Source organism: Agelaius phoeniceus, chromosome 5 (assembly GCF_051311805.1).
Source record: "Agelaius phoeniceus isolate bAgePho1 chromosome 5, bAgePho1.hap1, whole genome shotgun sequence".
Taxonomy (NCBI): Eukaryota; Metazoa; Chordata; class Aves; order Passeriformes; family Icteridae; genus Agelaius; species Agelaius phoeniceus.
Window position 1 is genome coordinate 71604600 of NC_135269.1, and position 23572 is coordinate 71628171.

Sequence of the window (23572 nt, forward strand, 5' to 3'; positions counted from 1 at the left end):
TCATTGAAAGTCAAAGAGTTCAGAACACAAGCAAAGCAGGATGGGGGGGAAAAAACTGTGGCAAGAAAAGTTTTTCCCATTCCCTTGAGGCTGAGGAAAAGGATCTCTAAGTGGTACCTGCTGTTTAACTAAAAAACAACTGCACAAAGCTTTCAAGCAGCAGCACCAACAAAACACTTAACCTGCCTCAGCTGACAAGTGATGAAGAGCTTTAGGAACACTTTGCTGCAGCCTGAAGATGAAAGAATATAAAACAAAGCTTTTCTTTTCATCTTAATGCGATTAAATCGTCCATTTAAAGGGTTTTTTTCTACCACACTGAGGAGTCTCTCTGGCTGTAAATAAACTGAGATGGGAAGAAAAGTAGCAATTTACTATTAAACCTAAAGGTTTTAGTAGGTGGAGGTCTCCTCGTGCTGCTGAAGGGGTGTTATAGCTAACAAGTGCTATTTTTCAATAATACACAAGAAACAAATGCACTTAAACTCCTCTGCTCCTCAGTCAGTGCAGAGATAAATTTGGATAAGAATATCTGGTGTGCTATAAAACCAGAGAGGATTCTACAGAGCTGAATGACAATTTCCTTGCTTGGTGCTATCAAGACTGGTGTTGGTAAAATCAAACAGCTCTAATTTACTCATTGGGTTTATCTCCTTCAAATGGTCAATGGTTTTTATTTTGTTCTTGAAGATTAAAAAAAAAATCATTCAAACTGCTCGAAATGACTTCTATTCCAACAATCCCTTAAATTACAAAGCTCTTTATCTGAGCCAACTATCTGGGCTTTCTGACCTATAATCCCAGGAAGGTCTCTGAAGGACAAAGGAGGAATAGGACAGAACACAGACAATTCTGCAAGAACACACGTGGCACATTTCTGACAAAGACAAATGGGTCCCAAAAAGGCATTTTCTGATTTTTAATGCATGAAGTAACCAAAACTAAGGAGAAATGAAAGAAAAAAAAAAAAAAACCTCAAAACATATTGTTAGATAGGTTTTTAAAACTAAGGAAAAATGAAAGAAAAAAAAAACCCCAAACCATGTTGTTAAATAGGTTTTTAATTAATGTTAACATACATAAAAACCCCCAAACTCAAAAACCCCACCATGCAAGTCTGGCTCATAAACAGGAGATAAACTCTGGCTGCATTTTCAGCAAGCTCAGCCTAAGGCTGGGCTCAAAGTCCTAAAGCTTTGCCAGGATTTAACTACAAAAACAATTTACTCAGAACTAGTAAAATGCAATGGCACCACTTCCATCCATAAATGCATCAAGATCTAATCCTTAAAACTCATTATTTCCTGATGTTTTGCAAAGGGCTTCATGAACTTAACTCTTCCTCCTGAATTGAGCTTAGCAGAAATTAATACAAAAATCACACTAGAAATTAATACAAAATTCACACTAGAAATTAATACAAAAATTACACTAGAAATTCATACAAAATTCACACTAGAAATTCATACAAAATTCACACTAGAAATTAATACAAAAATCACACTAGAAATTAATACAAAATTCACACTAGAAATTAATACAAAAATCACACTAGAAATTAATACAAAAATCACACAGCAGCCACAACAGCTGTTTCCCAAAATTATTTTCCTGCTAAGCACTGGAAGATGAGGCTTTAACAAGCACAAATCTCGTGCTCCCACATGAAAAAGCAGAAGGTTTTAACTTTTAACTCACAAGCCATTGCTAAGCAAATACTTTGGATGTGCTTGTTAAACAGCAGCTATGACAAAAATCCCTTTATTTGTGTGCTACACAAGATTTGGAGAGGCAATGTCTGCACTCAGCAAACCCTAATAGAGCACAGGCAGCCTAAAGCAGAATAGCATGAAATTTAATTTCCCCAAATCCACCAGAGACCCAAAAAGCACATGGAAGGCAGTACATAAAAATTACCTGTTTCTAAGAATAGATGGAAACAAAAAGCGACATTTATAAATGAAGGCTCCTTGAAAAATAAATTCTGCCTCTCTGCAAGAAGCCACACACAGAAAATCATTTGTAAAAGGCAAAAAACTACAAAAGAAAGTGGCTGTCAGTGCAATGAGTGTGCCTGAGACCTATTTACTTCCACATATGAGGACAGGACCTGGCACATTCAGGGCCATCTCAGGAAATTTCAATTTCCTTGAAATTTTATCTGGAATAGCCCAAGTTTTCCATTAGTTGTAAAATAAGAAACCATTAACTCAATTAAATGCCCCCCTGATATCTGACAATAGGCATGGGATAAATTGGCTTGCACCCTGGCAGTCTTTTAGGGAAAGAAAACAAAACCACAGCCCAAGGCCACAGATTGAAATACTGAATTCCTCCATTTGCAGAACCCTTGGAAACTCAGAATTTGTTCCTTTAGTTCCCTTTCCAACACTGAATAACAACCAATAAAGCAACAGTGGGAGCAGAAGGGGGGCTGGGAATCACTCAGTGCAATTCCAGCCCACACAGGGGCCACTTTTCCCATACAGAGTCGAGCAGGATGATAAAATTCCAAGGAAAGAAACAAAAAGAGGAAGGGGCAGACAGAGAAATCCATGCTACATTTAGCTTGGCCAAACTGCACAGTGGCACAAACACAGAATTTCAGAATGGGTTGGGATGGATTTTGCAGTTTTCAGCTGGTCCAGTCCCCCCTGCCAGGGACAACTTTCACTTCAGGGGGTTCCAGCCTGGCCTTGGGCACCTCCAGGGAAGCCAGAGCCAGGCACAACTTCCCTCCTTTGCCAGAACTCCCCACCCTCACTGGAAAAAACCTCCTTCAATCCAAATCTGTATCATGTCAAACTCTGGGTTCATGTTAACACAAGTGGCATTTCTTGGAGCATGTTTAAATCTATTTAATTCTGTATTTAAGCTGCTCTGGTGGGGAGTTGTGGGTGGTTTAAATCACTGCACACCACGTTAGGATCCTGGTGCTGTCCACAGGGGTCTGAGGATGAGGGAAGAGATGAGGATCTGACTCCATGGTTCAGAAGGCTGAGTTATTATTTTATGATATATATTATATTAAAACTATACTAAAAGAATAGAAGAAAGGATTTCATCAGAAGGCTGGCTAAGAATAGAAAAGGAATGAAAACAAAATCTTGTGACTGACCAGAGAGTCTGAGCCAGCTGGGCTGTGATTTGCCATGAATTAGAAACAACCCCATGAGCCCAATCCCAGATGCACCTGTTGCATTCCACAGCAGCAGATAACCATTGCTTACATTTTGTTCCTGAGGCCTCTCAGCTTCTCAGGAGAAAAAATCCTCAGGAAAGTTTATTTCAGAAAATATCATGGCTACAGTTAGGATAATGAGCAGATGAGGTTCATTGTGACATAAATCAGAGGTTAAAATATCACATTTGCAGGGGATGTTCCAACACCTTTTGCCTTTTATTCCTGCTCGCCTTCAGTGTAAAATCCCTCATTGCAGGGGATGTCCCAGCACTCAGAAAGTTAGATATTAATATGATATATAATCATATAAACATAATAAATATAAAATTAAATATAGTAAATATAAATATAAATATAAAATATAAATAAATATAATAAATATAACTATAACATAATATATAATTATATATTTAAGCTGTTCTGGTGGGGAGTTTCTGGTGGATTAAATCACTGCACACCACGTTAGGATAATGAGCAGATGAGGTTCATTGTGACATAAATCAGAGGTTAAAATATCACATTTGCAGGGGATGTTCCAACACCTTTTGCCTTTTATTCCTGCTTGCCTTTAGTGTAAAATCCCTCATTGCAGGGGATGTCCCAGCACTCAGAAAGTTAGATATTAATATAATATATAATCATATAAACATAATAAATATAAAATTAAATATAGTAAATAGAAATATAAAATATATAATTATATATTATGTTATATTTATATTTATTATATTTATTTATATTTAAGCTGTTCTGGTGGGGAGTTTCTGGTGAATTAAATCACTGCACACCACGTTAGGATAATGAGCAGATGAGGTTCATTGTAACATCAATTAGAGGTTAAAATATCACATTTGCAGGAGATGTTCCAACACCTTTTGCCTTTTATTCCTGCTTGCCTTTAGTGTAAAATCCCTCATTGCAGAGGATGTCTCAGCACTCAGAAAACACCAAAACCAGGCAGCCCAGAGGTGCAGGGCTGCTGAAATCCCAACAGCAGATTCAAAATGCTGCTTGGGAATGAGACAGATGTTGGGAATACAGGACCAGCTTTTTCATTGATGCCTTGCAAGATGAAAATTCACCAGGTTCTGGATGTTCATGGAATAGTTTGGGCTAGAAGAGACCTTAAATCCCATCCAGTGCCACCCCCTGACACAGCAGGGCCACCTCCCACTGTCCCAGGCTGCTCCAGCCCTGTCCACCCTGGCCTTGGACACTGCCAGGGATCCAGGGGCACATTCCTGTTACACAATTATGGATATTTCCCATATTCAATTCCCTGATTTGCCAGTTTTTCCCTGGAATTCCAGCACCATTTGACAAGGGCTTACCCAGCCACCTGAAAGCACCCACAGCACACCCTGCACATCACCAGGACAGCAAAAACTTTAATTCCAGCAGCACTTCCTCCATCTCCAATGCAGAATTCCATCCTCCCTATTCTCCTGCAATCCAATAACAGGAATGTCAACTCCACTAAAAATCTGCTGTTCCACTGCCAGCACTGCAACTTTGGCACCTTTAGCAACCTGGTGAGTTACAAAACATTTCACCTTTGGCATAATAAACCACTTCCTTTAACCCAAAAGATATCAAGGCACCTCTCTGAAAAGGAATATTATTATTATTAATAATAGTATTAAAATAATAATAATAATAATAATAATAATAATAATAATAATAATAATAATAATAATAATAATTTATACTATTATAATATTGTAATATTGAAATATATTATACTATTATAATACTATAATATTTTATTATTATTAGAATCTATTATACTATTATATTGTAATATAATATTATTATTAAAAAGATTATAAATATACAATATACAAATAAATATATATTATCATGTATTATAGATATATATTTATATGTAATGTAATAATACAGAATATAATATTATATAGGGATATTGTAATATATTAATATATAATATATAAATAATAATATTAATAATATATAATGATACATAAATATAGATAAATATAATATTATATTTTTATTCTTTATTATTCTTATTATGGATATTATTATTAATAATAGTAATATGAATTTATATCAAGAAAATAATGGCCTTTCAGGCTATCAGTGATCCACAATCTGAGTGTTGCCTGAGGCTTCTACTCCATTTATTTCAGGTTTCCAGTACAAGTTTAAAACACAATTTAGGAAGAATTCCCAGAGCTGTAAATAGAGGAGGGCAAATAAACACAAATGCAAAGCCCAAGCTCTCCTGGCTCCTGCTGCAGAAAAAAAGGTGGAAAATCCACATCAGGAACTTCTGAGCTTCCCAGGTGTCTCACAGCAAAGGGAATCAACCCAAGCACTGCCAAACTTCTGGGTTTTTTCCTGTTCTAAAAATAAGAGGAGTTCTAGAAAGTAACATCACAAATGTCAGTTTATTTCATCTTTCAGTTCATGCAGAGAAAAAGTGCTGCTGGAACAAAAAAGGTGGATGGAAGCAATTAATACATGAAAGGGCAAAGAACTGCCAGGGTTTATTTGCAGAGGAGTCTTGCTTAACTGGCAGAAATTCAGCCCAATTCTCTAAACTTCCAGGTGCTCCCAAAAACTGGAAACACAAAGTAATTCTCACAAGCAATACTGCAGAGCCTCCCTGTCACTTCTCCTCAGACATTCCAGTTTTAAATTCAGTTTTCCATGCAGTATCCAGCTATCCAGAATTACTAATATCATCAGGACATGCTGCAACTCTTCAAATACATTAAATTTAAAATTCATAATCCTGATTTTTCTGAGGACTGGGATGTGCAGGAATAGGATGTCCTTAAGGATCTCCCCCTTTCCCCAAATGTGTCCCTGAAAGCTTTCTCCTATGTGACCTCACAACCAAAAGATGAAGTTTGTTCTCCTAAAGTTCACTTAAATCCTGGGTTTGTCTCCAATTGGAACCCAAGACTTGAAATCCTCACATCCCAATAATATCTTTAGATGTTTCTGACACAAGGTATCCACTGAAACTCCACCCAAAACCAGACAGCAACACAAAAAAAGAAACCAAACTACAAAAATTCATCCATGAAAACCAGCAAGGTGTGACCCAGCTCCTGAGAGGCACCAGCAGGGCTTATTTCACTTCACCCCTACACAAGATTTTGTGATATAAATCAGCCTTGGCTCATTTATTTAATGAAGACATAATAATAAATACAGTGAAAAAAAGGAGAAAAATCCTCTGTGTCCTTAATAGAATCTGTTTCTGCAAAGGGGAAAAAAATTACTGTCTGAGCTAGTGACACTCTTGATAATTTAAGCATTTTTTCTTCTTTTTTTCCCCTAATAAACTATTAGTTTTTCCAATATGTACTAAGCTAAAATGAATTAAAGCATTCCCTCTGTCTGAAGCTTTAGGTATAATACACACCCAGAAAAAAAAAAAAAATTAAACCTTGCTGCCTGACCAAATTACTTTCCATCAATATTGCTTTAGGAATCACAGACAGACTTGAAAGATTTTACACTTGTTAAATATTTTAGTGCATTTAATATTACTCAGAAGCCAGCAAGTGAGCCAAGCAAGCTGAGATGCTTTCAGACATTGTCTTTAGATGTAAGTGGATGTAATTTCATTTCTGACCCCAAACTGAAGTCAATAAATTCATCATTATTGGCAAGCAACAAGACACACATTCTTCCATGGAACTTAATCCATTATTCCTCCACCAAAAGCTACCAGAGGTTGCCTGGAAGAAAGGGCTGGGTTTAAGAATTTTACTGTTTCTCCCTCCAGACATCTTTTCTTATTTTTGGAAAGTGTTATTTGTCTGGGATACAGAAGCACTTCCCCAAAATCACAAGTTCTTCAAGGAAAAACACATTTAAAGTTTTCTAAGCTTGGGAAGGTCCAGCAATTCATGGAATTCCAGAATGGTTTGGGTTGGAAGGGACCTTAAAGGGCTTTTAATTCCACCCCTGCCATGGCAGGGCCACCTCCCCCTGTCCCAGGCTGCTCCAGCCCCAGGGTCCAACCTTGGACATTGCAGGGATCAGGGGCAGCCCCAGCTGCTCTGGGAATCCCTTCCCAAAATCCCAGCCCAGTCTCCCTCTCCAGGGAATTCCCTCCATTCCCAGCTCCCCCAGCCTGGGATTGGATCCATCCCCACCCCGACTCCTCTCTAGGAAGGGATTTTGGGATCTGGGGGCTTCATTGGGAACCTCAGGACTCCAGGAAGGGTCTCCCTTCCCTTTTCCATCCCCAACTTCCACAAAATCCCTCAGGGTGGATTCTGAGTGTCCCAAATCCCAGAATCCCAGAGCACTTTGGATGGGAAGGGACCTCCAAGCTCATTCCAGGGACACCTCCCCTGTCCCAGGCTGCTCCAATCCTTCCTGGGACATTCCAGGGACCCAGGGCATGTAGGATTCCAACACTTCCCAAACTAAAAGTCAGTTTTGATTAAAGGACCAAGAAAATTCCCTTCAGAAGGGAAGGGAAAATTCCCTTTCCCTTCAAGACATATTTGGATATTTGCATGTTCTGGGCTGTTTTGGAGTTTTTAAAGTCTTTAACAACGGATAACAGTGTGGAAAACCAACTCTAATTTGTGTTTTACACTTGAATATCAGGCAGAAAAAAAAAAAAACCAAGAGGAATTAACTCCTCCATCAGTCCACAAGCTAAAGATGAGCCGAAAAATTAATGTCAAATAAACCCCATCTCTGTGAAAGGGCAATGAGTTCATTGTGATGCTCTGAAGGGCAAATCTGATTTGTTTTTTGCCATGAAAAGCTGAGAAGGAGGAGCCAAGCTCACCTGCCCCTCGGTGCTGTCTGCCACTGCCTGAGGAGGGCTCCTTCATGCGATCGATGACGCTGTCGGAGAGCTGCAAAACACAAGCAAGGAAACTTCAGCTCCTTCCTGTCCCCATTTCCCCTCCAAATGGAGGAAAACCCCATAAAAACACAGCCTGCAGCCTCTCTGCAACACATGGCAGCTGCTCCAATTCAACCCCCGACATAAACAGTGCCCTTCATTGTTCAGAGCACTCCCCTCACAAAAAAAGCAGAATAAAATGATTTTGGTGCTCAAAGAGGACACAGGGAAGAGTAAAGGAAATAAAACACTTTTGGGTGTGTTGCTGGTAATTAATCAGTGGTTTTGCCTTTCTCTGTGATTTAATTTGCCTTTCTGAGATGCAGAGCACTCAACCCAGGAAGAATTTCATCCTGGGAAAGCCCTGCAAGGACTTGTGCAACACAGGTGTCACAGTGGAACACAAAGTTCATTCTGATGTTGACACAAGCACAGAAAAATATTCAAATGGTGCAGAACCCATCAGGGTAAGAGCAGCCTCCAATTCCACATCTATGGAAGCCCATGGACAACATTAACAAAAGGGAAAGAATTATTAGCATAAGAACTTCTGGATTCCAACTTCTGTCATCCAAGCACAGAATTATTTAGGTTGGAAGAGACCTTAAAGAGTTTGAATTCCATTCCCTGCCAGGGCAGGGACGTATTTCACTGTCCCAGGGTGCTCCAAGCCCTGTCCTTGGGCATTTCCAGGGATCCAGGGGCAGCCCCAGCTGCTCTGAGCAGGCTGTGCCACATTTCAGAGCACATGAACCCCACTGTGCAGAATATATAAATTTTATTACATTTATATCCCTGTCACCTATTTACTCAAGAGCATTAAATGACCAGAAATGGAAAACATCAGATTGCTGAAACAGAATGAACTCTCAGGGCTCCTCCTGCATCTCTCCTCCCTAAAAAGCAGCAATAAATGATAAATTATTATCACTCCTGCAAGGGGCCACACAGTGTCTGACATGGAAACAACTCCTAAGCTGCAGGAATTCCTGAAGTTTGTTGTGTCACAAGTTCTGGGGTGCCCCAATCCTTCCTTGGATGTGAAAAACGCCAATCATTTGGTTTTAGAGTTTTAAAAGTTCAAGAGTAATAAAATGGTTATAAAAATAGCAATATAATTAGAGTAATAATAATTTTGGACAATTTGGATTAGGACAATAGGAGATAATAAAAACAGAGTTATGGACAGTCCGGGTACCTTTTCTGAGCAAAATAAGCCCAAAAAAGGACACAGTTAACAGAGGATTAACCCTTAAAAGCAACAGCCTGTTGCATATTCATACACCTCATCCATGATGCATAAATTCCATTCAAACACAGGATTCTGTCTGGGCAGGGTCAGCTTCTTCCTCTGAATCCTAAAAGTGCCCTCGAGGCAGGAAGAAGTTAATTTCTTTTGATAAGAGGGCAATAAATTCTTTTTCTGTGAAAGATTCGGGTGTCCTGTGGCTGCTGTCTCGCTGCAAGTCCTTTCTTTAAAAAAAGTATCCTACACAGCATAGTTTCTATTTTAACATTTTTTATAACCTAAAACTATATTTAACACACTACTTAAGAGAATTACTACAGCATAACTTTCTAACACAATACATATAATATTGATTGGAATATTTGTGAAAAGCCAATCATAAAATAGGCATTTTTCACACGGGACATCCCAGGGGTCCAGGGGCGTTACAGACAGCAGGGGTGGCATTGCTGCCACCTGCCCTGGAGCTGGACGCGGCTGCCCCTGGATCCCTAAAATGTCCAAATCCAGGCTGGACAGGGTTTGGAGCAGCCTGAGACAGTGGCAGCTGTCCCTGCCATGGCAGGGGTGGCACTTTAATGTCCTCGCAAGGCCAGCCGGGCAGTGAGCGGTGGCACACACAGTGAAGGTGGATCCAAGGCGTGCAGGGCAGGACATGGCAAAGGGAGGAGCTCCGTGTGGAGGTCAGGCAAAGACAAACGCAGCTCCTGCAGCCGCACGGAGCCCCCAGAACGGCCCACACGCTCCTTATCCCCCCCGAGAGGGGAAATCCCTGAGGGCAGCGGGAAGCGAGCGGGGGCAGCCATTGGGACACGGGGGAGGGACAGTGGGAAGGGGAGCCGTGGGCAGGCCGAGCCCGCAGCGCTGCGGCGAGCCCCGGGCCGGCCCCGCGCTCACCCGCACGCCCTTGACCACGGTGATATTCTCATTCTCGTCCGCCTCGAAGGTGACGCGCCGGGTGCTGCCGCCACCACCCATCTCGGCCCGCGGACACACGGACGGCCCCAAGGAGACTCGGCGAGCACGCTGCCAGCGCGCCCCGCAGCAACGCCGCTCCCCATTGGCCAGGCGAGCCGCCCCGCCCGTAGAACGCCGCTCCCTATTGGCTGAGCCGGCGCGTCGCTATAGAAACGGCGCGGCCCGCCCCTGCCGGGGAGAGACAGGTACCCGGAAAGGTGCGGGAAGTTTTTCGGGGCGAACTTCACGTGGGGCGCGAGGACTACAAGTCCCGTGATGCTCCGCGGAGGGAGGAAGCGGGAGGGGCGTGCCCATCGCGCGGTGCGCGCTGGGTAATGTAGTCATGGCCGTCCCTGAACTGCGCGGTATCCGAGCTCTTGCCAGCACCTCCGGGGTGCTGAAAATCCTCTGAGGAGCGGCTGAGGGAGCTGGGAAGGGGCTGAGCCTGGAACAAAGGAGGCTCAGGGGGACCCTTGTGGCTCTGCACAAGTCCCTGCCAGGAGGGCACAGCCGGGGGGGTCGGGCTGTGCTCCAGGGAACAGGGACAGGAGCAGAGGGAATGGCCTCAGGCTGGGCCAGGGCAGGTTTAGGTTGGATATTAGGAAAGATTTCATCCCTGAAAGGGCTGTCCAGCCATGGCACAGCTGCCCAGGGCAGGGGCAGAGTCCCCATCCCTGCAGGGATTCAAAGCCCTGGGGATGTGGCACTTGGGGACATGGTCAGTGTTGGCCTTGGCAGGGCTGGGAATGGTTGGACTCGATGCTCTGGGAAGGCTTTTCCAGCCTAAACCATTCCACGTGTGGAAAATGCCTATTTTATGATTGGCTTTTCTCAAATATTCCAATGAATATTATATGTATTCTGTTAGAAAGTTATGCTGTAGTAATTTTCTTAAGTAGTGTGTTAAATACAATTTTAGGTTATAACCTAAGGTTAAAATAGAAACTATGCTATGTAGGATAGTTTTTTCCTAAAGAAAGGACTCACACCAAATAGCAGCCACAGGACACCTGAATCTTTCAGAGAAAGAGAATTTATTGCTCCATTATCAGGAGAAATGAACTTCCTCTTGCCTTGCTCAGCCATGAAGAAGCTGGTTAGGATTAAGAGGAAGAAGCTGACCCTGCCCAGACAGAATCCTGTGTTTGAATGGAATTTATGCATCATGGATGAGGTGTATGAATATGCAACAGGTTGTTGTTTTTAAGGGTTAATCCTCTGTTAACTGTGTCCTTTTTCAGGCTTATTTTGCCCAGAAAAGGTACCCAGACATCCATAACTCTTTGTTTTTATTGTCTCGTATTGTCCTAATCCAAATTGTCCAAAATTATTATTACTCTAATTATATTGCTATTTTTACAACCATTTTATTACTCTTAAACTTTTAAAACTCTAAAACCAAATGATTGGTGTTTTTCACACAGGGTTCCCTGCTGTGCTGAGGGGTGAGAGCTCCAGGGCCTTGCTGCACCCTGGGCCTGGGCTGGTGCCTCATTCCCTTTTCCACATGAAATTCCCATTAGCACCGTCCCTTTGGGCATGTCATTTCCTTTCCAGCAGATTAATAATGTTATTAATGAATTGTCTTTTCAGCCTGCAAGATAAACTGCATCTGGCTCTGGCCATTCTGGGAACCTCTCTTTCCTCCTGAAGTCCCAAATCTTCTGCTGGTCAAATGCTACCAAACACCAACAACCATGATATTTGGGAAACTTCCTCTTTGCTTCTTTTCCCCTTCCAAGTCCTTCATTTCTTGGCTCAAGGAGGGAAAGGCTATTTGCACCAAAGTGATCCCAAAACCTTCCCCTCCCCTTTGTCCCAAGGTGGGTTTTGCACAATCCCAGCAGCTTTTTGCAGCCTTTGTGAGCTGCCACATCTCAGTTCTCTGTCCCCACACCACCACCAGCATCAATAGAGCTGCTCCTGCCTCCTTGATCCATTTCCAGTCCGTTTTTATTTGGATATAAAGTGTCTGTCAGCCACCATTGCAGCACTGGCTGCCTTCCTTGGGGCTTAAGATCTTGCTGATGGCCACTTTGCTACCAAATAAAAATTGCTGGGGAATATTTCAAGGGCACAAAGCTGTTCTCCTGAGGGGTGTGATGTGATGTTTATGGGCTGTTTTTATAGATGTTAAACCACTTTCTATGAGGGGGCACTGTTAAGAATTCACCATCCCTGAAACTGGTTTTTTTTTTCACAGAATAAATGTGGATCTCTGTCTTCATTCTGAGCACTGTTAAGAATTCACCATCCCTGGAACTGTTTTATTTTCACAGAATAAATGTGGATCTCTCTGTCTTTATTTTGAGCACCAACAAACTGATGGCAATGAGTTTTCTTTATTTTTCTCCTCTGGGAATGTTTTTAAAGGGTCAAATTGTGTTTATTCAGTGAGTGATGGCACTTGTGGAAACGCTCAGCTCCAAATCAGAAGCAGCTCTTCCCAATTTATTTGGCAGAGTCCAGACACAACCCTTGCCTCACTGAACAGGAAGATTTATATTTAGGAATTAAGGTTTTAACAACAGCTCTTTCCTACCAGGGGCTTTTTATGATTGTTTTCTATGGCTGGAAATTACAGAACATATGCAGAGATTTCAGCAGGAGGGTTAAAAAAAAGGGACAAATGGGCAGAATTAAATCTCAAAATGGCTTTGGGTGATTTTGCTGTGTCTGGGAAGTTCAGTGGCAGTGGAAAGAGCAGGACTGAGGTACCCCAGAATTTATGGCTCCCCTCTAATAGGTGGAAATGAAAGAGTCTTTGCTGCAGGCCAGGGCTATCTATATGTCAGGAGCTTCTCTCTGTGGGCTGTCAGGCCCATTGGAGAGCTCTTTGGAGGGTATTGCTAGATGGAGAAAAAAAAATAAAATAAAATACTGTTAGAAATTAATGTTGGAAAAAGCTACAACAAATTTACAGTCCAAAAATCATTTGTTAACTACTGGCAAATAAACTCCTGTCCAGCTCACAACTCTCAGGAGCAATCTGCAAACAGAAAGGGAAGTTGGGCTGTGTAAAAGTGGAACATTTTATATGTTCACATAAATAATGGGCTCATTTCAGGACTGGTGTAATTGTGGTACATGGGATTCTAGGAGTTCCCTTCAGTGGTTAGCAGAGAGTGCATTTCTACCAGGCAAAAAGACAACAAAAAAGCAGAATGGCAAATAAAAGTGTAGCAATCAAAATCCATCTATTAATTGCTTCTGATGGTGATTGATCTGAACCCACTTCAGATGTGTGTAAGCAAAACTCAAACTGGCAAACTCCAGGTATTGAATTGAGCATCTGGAAAACAAGCAGGAACTTTAGATCAGAGAATCACAGAAAAGTTTGGAAAAGCCCTTTAGGATAAAGTCTGACCATTCCTAGCCCTGCCAAGGCCACCCATGTCCCCAAGTGCCACATCCACAGGGCTCTGAAATCCCTGCAGGGATGGGGACTCTGCCCCTGCCCTGGGCAGCTCTGCCAGGGCTGGACAAGCCCTTTGGGAAGGAATTGTCCCAAAATCCCCCCTGAGCTGCCCTGGCCCAGCCTGAGGCCGTTCCCTCTGCTCCTGTCCCTGTTCCCTGCTGTGCCCTCCTGGCAGGGACTTGTGCAGAGCCACAAGGGCCCCCTGAGCCTCCTTTGCTCCAGGCTCAGCCCCTGCCCAGCTCCCTCAGCCCCTCCTGGTTCTCCAGACCCTTCCCAGCTCCCTCAGCCCCTCCTGGTTCTCCAGACCCTTCCCAGCTCCCTCAGCCTCTCCTGGTTCTCCAGACCCTTCCCAGCTCCCTCAGCCCCTCCTGGTTCTCCAGACCCTTCCCAGCTCCCTCAGCCTCTCCTGGTTCTCCAGACCCTTCCCAGCTCCCTCAGCCCCTCCTGGTTCTCCAGACCCTTCCCAGCTCCCTCAGCCCCTCCTGGTTCTCCAGACCCTTCCCAGCTCCCTCAGCCCCTCCTGGTTCTCCAGACCCTCCCCAGCTCCGTTCCCTTCCCTGGACCTGCTCCAGCCTCTCCAGGTCCTTCTTGTCACGAGGGTCCCAAAACTGAACACGGGAATTGAGGTGTGTGGAATTTTTGGGGTCTTTTGTCATGGGGAGGAAAGATGAATCTGTCTTTATTTTTTTAGAAGGTTAATTTATTATTTTATGATATTATTATATTAAAGAATGTTACATTAAAACTATACTAAAGAATAGAGAAAGGATACTTACAGAAGGCTTAACAAGATACTAATTAAAACTGGTGACTCCTTCCAGAGCCTGGACCCAGCCTGACTGTGATTGGTCATTAAGTCAAATCAATTCACATGAAAACAATGAAACAATCACCTGTTGGATAAACAATCTCCAAACACATTCCAAAGCATCAAAACACAGGAGAAGCAAGTAGATAATTATTGTTTTCATTTTTCTCTGAGGCTTCTCAGCTTCTCAAGAAAAGAAATCCTGGTGAAGAAATTTTTCTAGAACATATAACAGTGACAGAGGTGGGGCCTCAGCAGTGCCCAGAAAATGATTAGGTTGTCATTATTATTATTATTTTATTTTTAGGTTAAAAGCTTTCCCTTTTTGTTCTGCCATGTGCTTTTCCACATTTTCCATTTTTATGGCCAGGTTATAAATGCCTGATTCTTTGTTAAATCACAACGCTCTTGTCCAGTTTGTCCTGTTTGTCCTTGTCTGAACATATTCCATTGAGGCAGAAATATTTCTTCCACCACTCAATACTCGATTTTTCTGATGTACTCAACCAGTACTGAAGGACAGCCTTGCCAGGCATTCCCAAATAAATCCTAATGAGCCCAGGAACAAATGACTATTAAAATTCAGGCTCTTGTGTGAGGAATTTTAAAATGCCATGGGAACCCTGGATGGGTGAGGTGCTCATGGCTCATTGCACTCCTGCTGTCAGGTTCTGCTCTGTGGAGCATCTCCTGCTCAGTCACTGTCACACTGAGTGACTTTGCCAGGTGTCCCTTGGTGGTCCCTGTCGAGACCCAGGACATTGCTCTGACTGCCCTGGGTGATTCCAGACCCTGGCAGGGGGCTCAGAGACCTTGGCACAGAGTCACAAACACCTGTGCCTTTGATTTTAGCCCATGGAACAATTCCCAACTTTGTGTGAGGAGTTACAAGCCACAAGAGTTTGAGCAGAATGATAGTGAATTTGTCACAGGGTGAAAAAGTAGAATTTTGGGGATTTAGAATGGGGGTTCAAGAGGCAAGATGGAGGAATCTGGGTGTGCCCTGTCCTTCTTCTCCTTCTTCTTCTTGTCCTCCATCTTCTGCTGTGATGGTGACACTTCTGGATTGGTTTAGAGTAGAGCCAGACTGTCTAACATAGGTGATGGGTATTGGAAAATTATTGTAAATAAAGTACAGGCAGTTCTTAGTATAAAAAGCCAACACCACCCCAAGGGCAGGGACTGTGCCACAACCCAACCTGCTGGACAGATCTCAGCAGGTCAGACAGACAATGTATTAGGTAAGAGAAAATAAACAACCTTGAGAACAAGAGCCAAGGAATCCTGTGTTCTTCTTGGGTCTCGGGGCTGGGAAAAAGAGACTTTCCAACACCTCAGGGTCATCTCAACACCAGAGACCCCGTCAGTCCTGTGTGCCCCATGGAAGTGTTCAGTGTGGAAGGGCTGGGATTGTTCCTCAGCTCCTCCTCAGCAGCCACTGAATGTCACAGCAACATCTGCCAGGTCTCAGAGCATGGAAACAGCTCTTTGCTGTGGCACAGAACACAGAGCCTTCTGCTGGCAATGGGATCCTCTCACTGCCATATTTTCTGAAAAATCCCTTGGCCAGGATTTCTTCTCCTGGGAAGATGAGAAGCCTCGGCTTCTCCTGTGTTTGCTGCTCTGGAATGTGGTCTGTGGTCCAAACATGTGAATTGTTTTTAATTAATGACCAATCACCATCAGCTGTGTTGGACTCTGAGGCGTCAGTCACAAGTTTTATTGTTCATTCTTGTTAAGCCTTCTGTCTGTATCCTTTCTCTTTCTTTAGTATAGTTTTAGTATAGCATAATATAATATAATATCATATCATATCATATCAGCCTTCTGGAACATGGAGTCAGATTTTCAACTCTCATCTCATCCTGGGGACCTCACAAACTCAACAGGGATACCACTGAAGCCTGGAGAGGCTGCCTGGAACAGAGGCTAGAAGAGTTAAAGGAATAAAGATATTTATCAAAGGCCCTCACAGGATACACCTTGGGCAGTGCAAGAGCCCAGCCATGGATGGAGCCAAGATGGAGCCAAGATGGCTGGTGAGTCACGAGTTTTCACACTTTTATAAGTTTTAGTTCATTTCCATATTGGGGTTAATTGTCCAATTCCAGCTCCAGGTTATGCAGTCCCATCCTCCCAGGTTGCTCTCCTCAATTCACTGCTGTTTTTATTGCTTGAGCCTAAAGCTGCAGTGGTGTCCTTGGTTTTCAAGCTAGAAAAGGATTGTTCTGTGTGACTGAGCTGTGAGGAGAACTTGCTGACACTTTATATGGAGTTCAGAGTCACACACTAATGCAGAATCTGGAAAATAGGAAAGCTAAAGCTCAAGGCATCACAATGAGTAAATCATGGATTGTATCTTCAGGACATGCAGACAATCAGGAATTATTTGGGTTGGAAGGGACCTCAGAGCCCCTGCAGTGCCACCCCTGCCATGGCAGGGCCACCTCCCAGTGTCCCAGGCTGCTCCAGCCCCAGTGTCCAGCCTGGCCTTGGGCATTGCAGGGATGCAGGGGCAGCCCCAGCTGCTCTGGCAATCCCAGCCCAGCCAGGAATTCCTCATTGCCAAGATCCCATCCCTGGCTGCCCTCTGGCACTGGGAGCCATTCCCTGGGTGCTGTCCCTGCAGGCCTTGGCCCCAGTCCCTCTGCAGCTCTCCTGGAGCCCCTGCAGGCCTGCAATGTGCTGGAAGCTCTCCCTGGAGCCTTCCCTTCTCCAGGGGAACATTCCCAGCTCTCCCAGCCTGGCTCCAGCCCTGGAGCAGCTCCATGGGTTCCTCTGGAATCTCTCCAGCAGCTCCAGGTGCTGCTGATGCTGGACTGGGGGCAGCTCTGCAGGTGGGGTCTCACCTGAGAGGGGCAGAATCCCCCTCCCTCCCCTGCTGTCCACGGGGTTTTGTGGCTCCCAGTGCCCACCAGGGCATGTCCAGCTCTCACCCACCAATGCCCCCAAGTCCTTCTGCCAGGACTCTCCTGCCATTGTCCCCCCAGCCTGGATTTGTGCTTGGGTTGCCCTGACCCTTGTGCAGGACCTTGGCCTCCAGCCCTGCTGTGCCAAACCCTGGTGCTGTTGGTGCTTTTGGCACAAATTTCAGTTCCTGTCAGTTTCACACTCTGATCAATGATGAATTTTTCTTTTTCTGAGCAAAAAAAAATAAAAAGAAAAGCTGATTTCAGTGCTTGATGTGTTACATGCAGGACCCTCGGATTTACCTGTGGACTTCAAAGTGTGATGTATTAACATAATGTCACATTAATCTGTGATAATTTATGTTGATATCCTTTTATCTGACTGGTGTGGTTCCCATCAGCAGCAAGTGAGCTGTGGGATTTGTAGCCAGCCCGACTGTCATCTCCAAGTCCACATTTGATTCATGGTCTCATTTCCTGCTTTTTCCTCCCACTGCTCACAGACTTTTTTTTCTTCTTTCCTTTTCCATGGTCCATTTATTAAATGAAGAGTTAGAAACACAATTAGAATTTACTCAAGTCTATAATGTCTGAATATTAAATCTTAGGAGCAATAAAAATTCTTTCCCAAACATTTCTTATCTGTGTTTTCTCTTCAGCTGATGAACTCAGGCCTAATTACTGAATGAGTGACCAAAAAAAAGGACCTGATTTGATTCATTCCAAGCAATCTCTGTGTGAATAATCCAGAATTCCCAAGCATGCATAAAGCTCCTCTAATCTAAATTAAGCTTCACTCCAGCACCCAAAACCTGAACTTTAGGGATAACTTTTTATCCATTCCTCAGTACAAATAAAATATAAATTAAGATGGTTGTGGTCACATAGAGCATGTTGTGTATTGGGGTTTTTGTCTTGTTAACAGACAGAAATGACCAAGGGACTTCAAAAATGAATTTTAAAGTGGCTGTTTCCAGCAGAGTGATGGAGTGGATGCCACAAGGAGCTCCATGGGTTCAGGTGATCCCTGAGGACAGGGATTGCCTGTCTGGGGTGGTCTCCTGTGCCTGGCTAAATCCAGGAGGGCAGGGCTGAACACAAATTTGCAGTTCAAAAATCATTTGTTAACTACTGGCAAATAAACTCCTGTCCAGCTCACAACTCTCAGGAGCAATCTGCAAACAGAAAGGGAAGTTGGGCTGTGTAAAAGTGGAACATTTTATATGTTCACATAAATAATGGGCTCATTTCAGGACTGGTGTAATTGGTGGTACATGGGATTGTAGGAGTTCCCTTCAGTGGTTAGCAGAGAGTGCATTTCTACCAGGCAAAAAGGCAACAAAAAAAGCAGAATGGCAAATAAAAGTGTAGCAATCAAAATCCATCTATTAATTGCTTCTGATGGTGATTGATCTGAACCCACTTCAGATGTGTGTAAGCAGAAAATCCACCTCAAACTGGCAAACTCCAGGTATTGAATTGAGCATCTGGAAAACAAGCAGGAACATCAAATCAGGGAATCACAGAAAAGTTTGGAAAAGCCCTTTAGGATAAAGTCTGACAATTCCCCAACATTGCCAAGCACTACTGAGCCATGTCCCCAAGTGCCACATCCACAGGGATCCAGCTGCTTGGGTACAAAAGCAGGAGGATTTCATGTTTAACATCAATGCCAGCCCCAATGTTCCCTGACCTTCACCAGGCTCTGCCTCCTGTGGAGTTTTTCATCAGAGAACTTGGCTGGGCTGGGGCATCATCCAGGCCACATCCCAGAGCCTCCTGCAGGGAGCATCAAGGGCTTGGGACTTCCATGGATGTTGGGGAAGATGAAACAGGAAAGCCTTATGAATATGATTGCCTGGCAAGAGATTTTGAGAATATGGAAACTATAAGTGAGATTGAAATGAAAGCAAGCTTTAGATCCCTCAGTTACTGAACAACTGGGAAACAATGGCATGGCTGGCTGAAGGTGATCCCCTTTTGATGGAACAACTCCCTCTGCTTGCAGGCAGGCCCAAGGGGCAGAGCAGACCCTACAGCTTGGCAGAAGGGGCCCAAAGAGGAGTTTGTAGGGTTTAAAATGTAACACAGTGTGGTAATGTAATGATTCTTATAGGCTGTATGGAAATGCTATAGGATTTGTGTATTGTATGAGATTGGTTAGTGAGAATTAAAATATTCAACACAGAAGAAGATTTATGGTATTGGAACGGGAGCCTTGCCCTCTTACCCTTTTTTACTCCCTTACTCTCTTACCCTCTCATCCTCTCTGCCCCTCTCTTCTCTCAGGCCTGCTCTGAGCTGTGGCTGGCAGCTCCCAGCAGGGCCCTGCACCCAGGCCCTGTGCAATAAACCCCAAATCCCAGCAGGCCCCTGCACCCAGGCCCTGTGCAATAAATCCCAAATCCCAAAAGGCCCCTGCACCCAGGCCCTGTGCAATAAATCCCAAATCCCAGCAGGCCCCTGCACCCAGGCCCTTTGCAATAAACCCCAAATCCCAAAAGGCCCCTGCACCCAGGCCCTGTGCAATAAACCCCAAATCCCAAAAGGCCCCTGCATCCAGGCCCTGTGCAATAAACCCCAAATCCCAAAAGGCCCCTGCACCCAGGCCCTGTGCAATAAACCCCAAATCCCAAAAGGCCCCTGCACCCAGGCCCTGTGCAATAAACCCCAAGTTCCACAACCTGGCTTCAGAGATCTCTTGTCTCCGTCCATCCCGACCGTCCTACCCTCCAACGCTCCTACACATGGAGAGAGCTGCTGGTGTTGAGTCACAAGGCCTGGGAGCTGAGCTTTCACCATCAGGGTTTTGATCATTCTTTGTCCTTTCTGCTTTCTCTGAAGAGAGAGAGAGAGATTTGAAGTTCTCTCTGTTAATATTCACTTTTTTCACTGCATCATTAAACATCTCCCTCCCTCTCTCCCTCCCTTGTTGGTTTTTTTTATTTTTGTGGGGGCTGAACTGCAGAATTTCTCTCTGGAAAACATTATCTGATATCTCTGTTTATTGTTTGTGCTTCCTCAGCAGCCAGGAAGTGCTGTGCTTGAGACAGCCACAATACAAAGCAACACACTCCATTTCCAGAAGATTTCAAACTGGTTTTATTCCAGCATTCATGCTTTTTATACATTCTTACACAACTCTTCAGTTTGCACTTTAATCATGGGTCACAAGAGACAAACAAGGTGCTCATTGGAACAGGCAGTTGCAGTTTCTCTGATTTATCCTTCTTTCTGTCTTGGGTTCTGTGTCAATGACCTGCGTAGGAAATTCTTTCAGGGGTAAACATGGATCCTCTTATCAAACATGGATCCTCTTCATATCAAACATGGATCCTCTTACCAAACATGGATCCTCCTATCAAACATGGATCCTCTTATCAAACATGGATCCTCTTCATATCAAACATGGATCCTCTTCTCAAACATGGATCCTCCTATCAAACATGGATCCCCTTCTCAAACATGGATCCTCTTCTTATCCAACATGGATCCTCTTCTCAAACATGGATCCCCTTATCAAACATGGATCCTCTTCTCAAACATGGATCCTTTTCTCAAACATGGATCCCCTTATCAAACATGGATCCTCTTCTCAAACATGGATCCTCTTCTCAAACATGGATCCCCTTATCAAACATGGATCCTCTTATCAAACATGGATCCTCCTATCAAACATGGATCCTCTTCCCAACCTTCTCTCTGGCTCACAGAAGTGGCTTTAAAGCCTCTTCCACAAGGAAGACCAGGCCTGGTGTGCACAGGGAGCCCAGGGGAAGGAGCAGAGTGGTCATGGGGAGCTCCATGGAAACATGGAAGGGTCACTGGGTGTCCATGGGGATGTGGGGATTGCTGAGGAGCTCAGCCTCAGCCTGGGGGTGGTCTGGCCACCAGGAAAAAGGCTCAAGAGGGAAAGAAGAGTCAGGAAGAATTAGAAGAGGAATTAATTTTCCAATGTGAGAGAAATCTCCTTGAAGGAGCATGTGGGTAAAAGCTCCAAAGTCACAGAGGATGGGGAGGTCTTTACTGTCCCCCAGTAATAAAAGATAAAAAAATCAGGATTCAAACACTTTCTTGGATACAAACACAACAGTCTTCACCATCCTGGAATTAAATTTTCTGTGCCTTGTCTCTTTATTTATGGGTGAGATCCTTCTACTTCCACACTGCCCTTGTCCTGAATCCCATTCCAGTCCTTCCAGCAGACATGAAAAGAATCATCCCATGCTGGGACATCACCTCCACTGCCACTAAAATAGACTTTTTTTCTGTAATAGAGCTTATCCAATATCCAACATCATGTGAAACAGCAGCTCAAACTAAGTAAGAAACTTAAAAATGGTGAAGGATGCAACTTTAAAATTGCATAGGATACAGTTTAAAATGGAGTAGGATTCATGTAAAATCCTTCAGTGTTTTTGGTAGTTTACTGTTCAAAAGAAAAAGCAATTCTTAGCAGTCCTGGATATGCATTCATTGAAACCCCTCAATTTCTACAGGGAAATTCAAGCCTCAATCTTAGGTTTGATCTTTGGGGGAAAGAGAAACCCTTGATTCAATCCAGTGGCCTAAAGTTTATTAGAGGAAAATGGATCAGCATCACTTTGCTCCACACTGCCTAATAAAATATTTTATTCTTCTAGAGACCTTAATTCCGTGTATCCAAACCCAAAATGGAGAGCAGTCAGATTGTTTCTTTACACAATTTTCTTGGAGAGCTTTCCCCAGGGAGATTGTGGTTCTTTAATTGAAATGTGCCTGTATTTCCTTCAGCTCATTATAGGAGCTTTAAACAAGACCCAGTCTGTGGGAATCAGCAGGGAAAAGTCCTTTATTTGCCATCCAGGTTACTCCACTGGCACTGTTTGCTTTTCCAGGAGTAAATTTTCCAACAGGCTGACAGCTCCGTTGTTAAAGTGCCATAATAATTAAAGAGGAGATTAAACAATTCAGGAGAACAGTGACTAATTGAAAGAGGTGCATTTCCCTCTGAATGCAGCATGAGGGACACCAGTGATGACATTCTGCCCCAAAAATGTATTCCAGGGGTTGGTGCACTGTGGATTTGAGCCCAGGAAACAACTCAGGGGTGGAAATAAAGCTGCACAGTGAGTCAGGGAGTTCAGTGTTTGTGCCTTGACTGAAAGATGACTGATGGGTTATTTGATTACAGAGCTGAAACACTTCCACAAGGAGCAAATATTGGAGCTTTTCAACCTCTCAGGAGGAATTCTAACAGAGGGTGGGTGTTAAAGGAGGAGAAATACATTTTATGAGACAGATCTGCAAGGATTTGGGACAAAGCTGAAGGAAAAGTAAATCCCCTGTGTCCACCCTGGGTGCCTGGAGCAGGTTCTCCTTCAGGAGCGTTGGCAAGGGAAGGAAATGTGGCAGGAGGGCAAAGTGGATTAAATGGTGTTAAAAATCCTGTCCCTGGAGCTTTAATCTGCTCTTGTGGGCACGTGGAAGATCAAGGTGAGGAACAGACCCTTACACTGCTCTGAAAACTCAGGTGTCTGCTCAGGTTGGGTTGGGGACAGCAGGGGCAGTTTGGGGGGACTGCCCCATCTTACTGCCAGTGTCAGACACCTGAGTCTGCTGAAGATGGTGATTTTAGGAAGAAATTCTTTACTATGAAGGTGGTGACACTGCACAGGGTGCCCAGAGCAGCTGTGGCTGCCCCTGGGTCACTGGAAGTGTCCCAGACCAGGCTGGGCAGGGCTTGGAGCACCCTGGGACAGTGGAAGGTGTCCCTGCCCATGGCACTGGATGGGCTTTGAGGTCCCTTCAACCCAAACCATCCTGGGATTCTGTGATCCCCAGAAATGGGAGCTGGCTGAGCCTCACTGAGCCATCCTGCCACTCCAATTTTTGCCCAGTACATTCCTGCCAGTGAGGCCAGAGCTTTCAGTGTGAGCTGGATGAAATCTCTGCTCCAGGGCTGAGTTTGCCTCACTCTGGCAGGGAGGGAGCAGTGGGCCTTCCATGATGAGCTTGAAATGGGAAACAGCATAAAAAAGGATTGTAGGAATCAAAGTGGAAAAGAACTTTGGTTGTCCTTTCCTTTGGCACAGCCTTGACAAGGACCTCCTGCCTTTGCTGGTACCTCAGCAGATCTAACAGATTAAAACTAAACATTTTCCTGATTTTTTCCTAATCAGATTCTTGTTAAGATACAATAAACCAACCTAATATGAATAT

At 43.9% G+C, this 23572-nt stretch overlaps 1 protein-coding gene and 1 long non-coding RNA gene across 5 annotated transcripts in view; one reads left to right on the top strand and one right to left on the bottom strand.

Moving 5' to 3' along the window:
- The window catches only part of CHCHD3 (coiled-coil-helix-coiled-coil-helix domain containing 3), a 147391-nt gene extending 137043 nt beyond the window's left edge, over positions 1-10348 (bottom strand). For both annotated transcript variants that reach the window (XM_054631443.2, XM_054631442.2), the window contains exons 1-2: positions 10177-10348; positions 7971-8040 (exon numbers count right to left, since the gene is read on the bottom strand). In XM_054631443.2, the coding sequence (XP_054487418.1) occupies positions 7971-8040; positions 10177-10257 (151 nt within the window). In that variant the 5' untranslated portion in view covers positions 10258-10348. The remainder of the gene's footprint in view (positions 1-7970; positions 8041-10176) is intronic.
- A 96-nt stretch (positions 10349-10444) lies between these two features.
- On the top strand, positions 10445-12562 carry LOC129120042 (uncharacterized). Of its 3 annotated transcripts, none has more exons than XR_008534173.2 (3): positions 10445-10568; positions 11830-12059; positions 12440-12562. It is a non-coding gene; the product is annotated as an uncharacterized LOC129120042 (long non-coding RNA). The 3 variants fall into 3 exon arrangements; XR_013182521.1 differs by lacking the exon at positions 10445-10568 and adding an exon at positions 10597-11429; XR_013182520.1 differs by lacking the exon at positions 10445-10568 and adding an exon at positions 10598-11410.
- The last annotated feature ends 11010 nt before the right edge of the window (positions 12563-23572 follow it).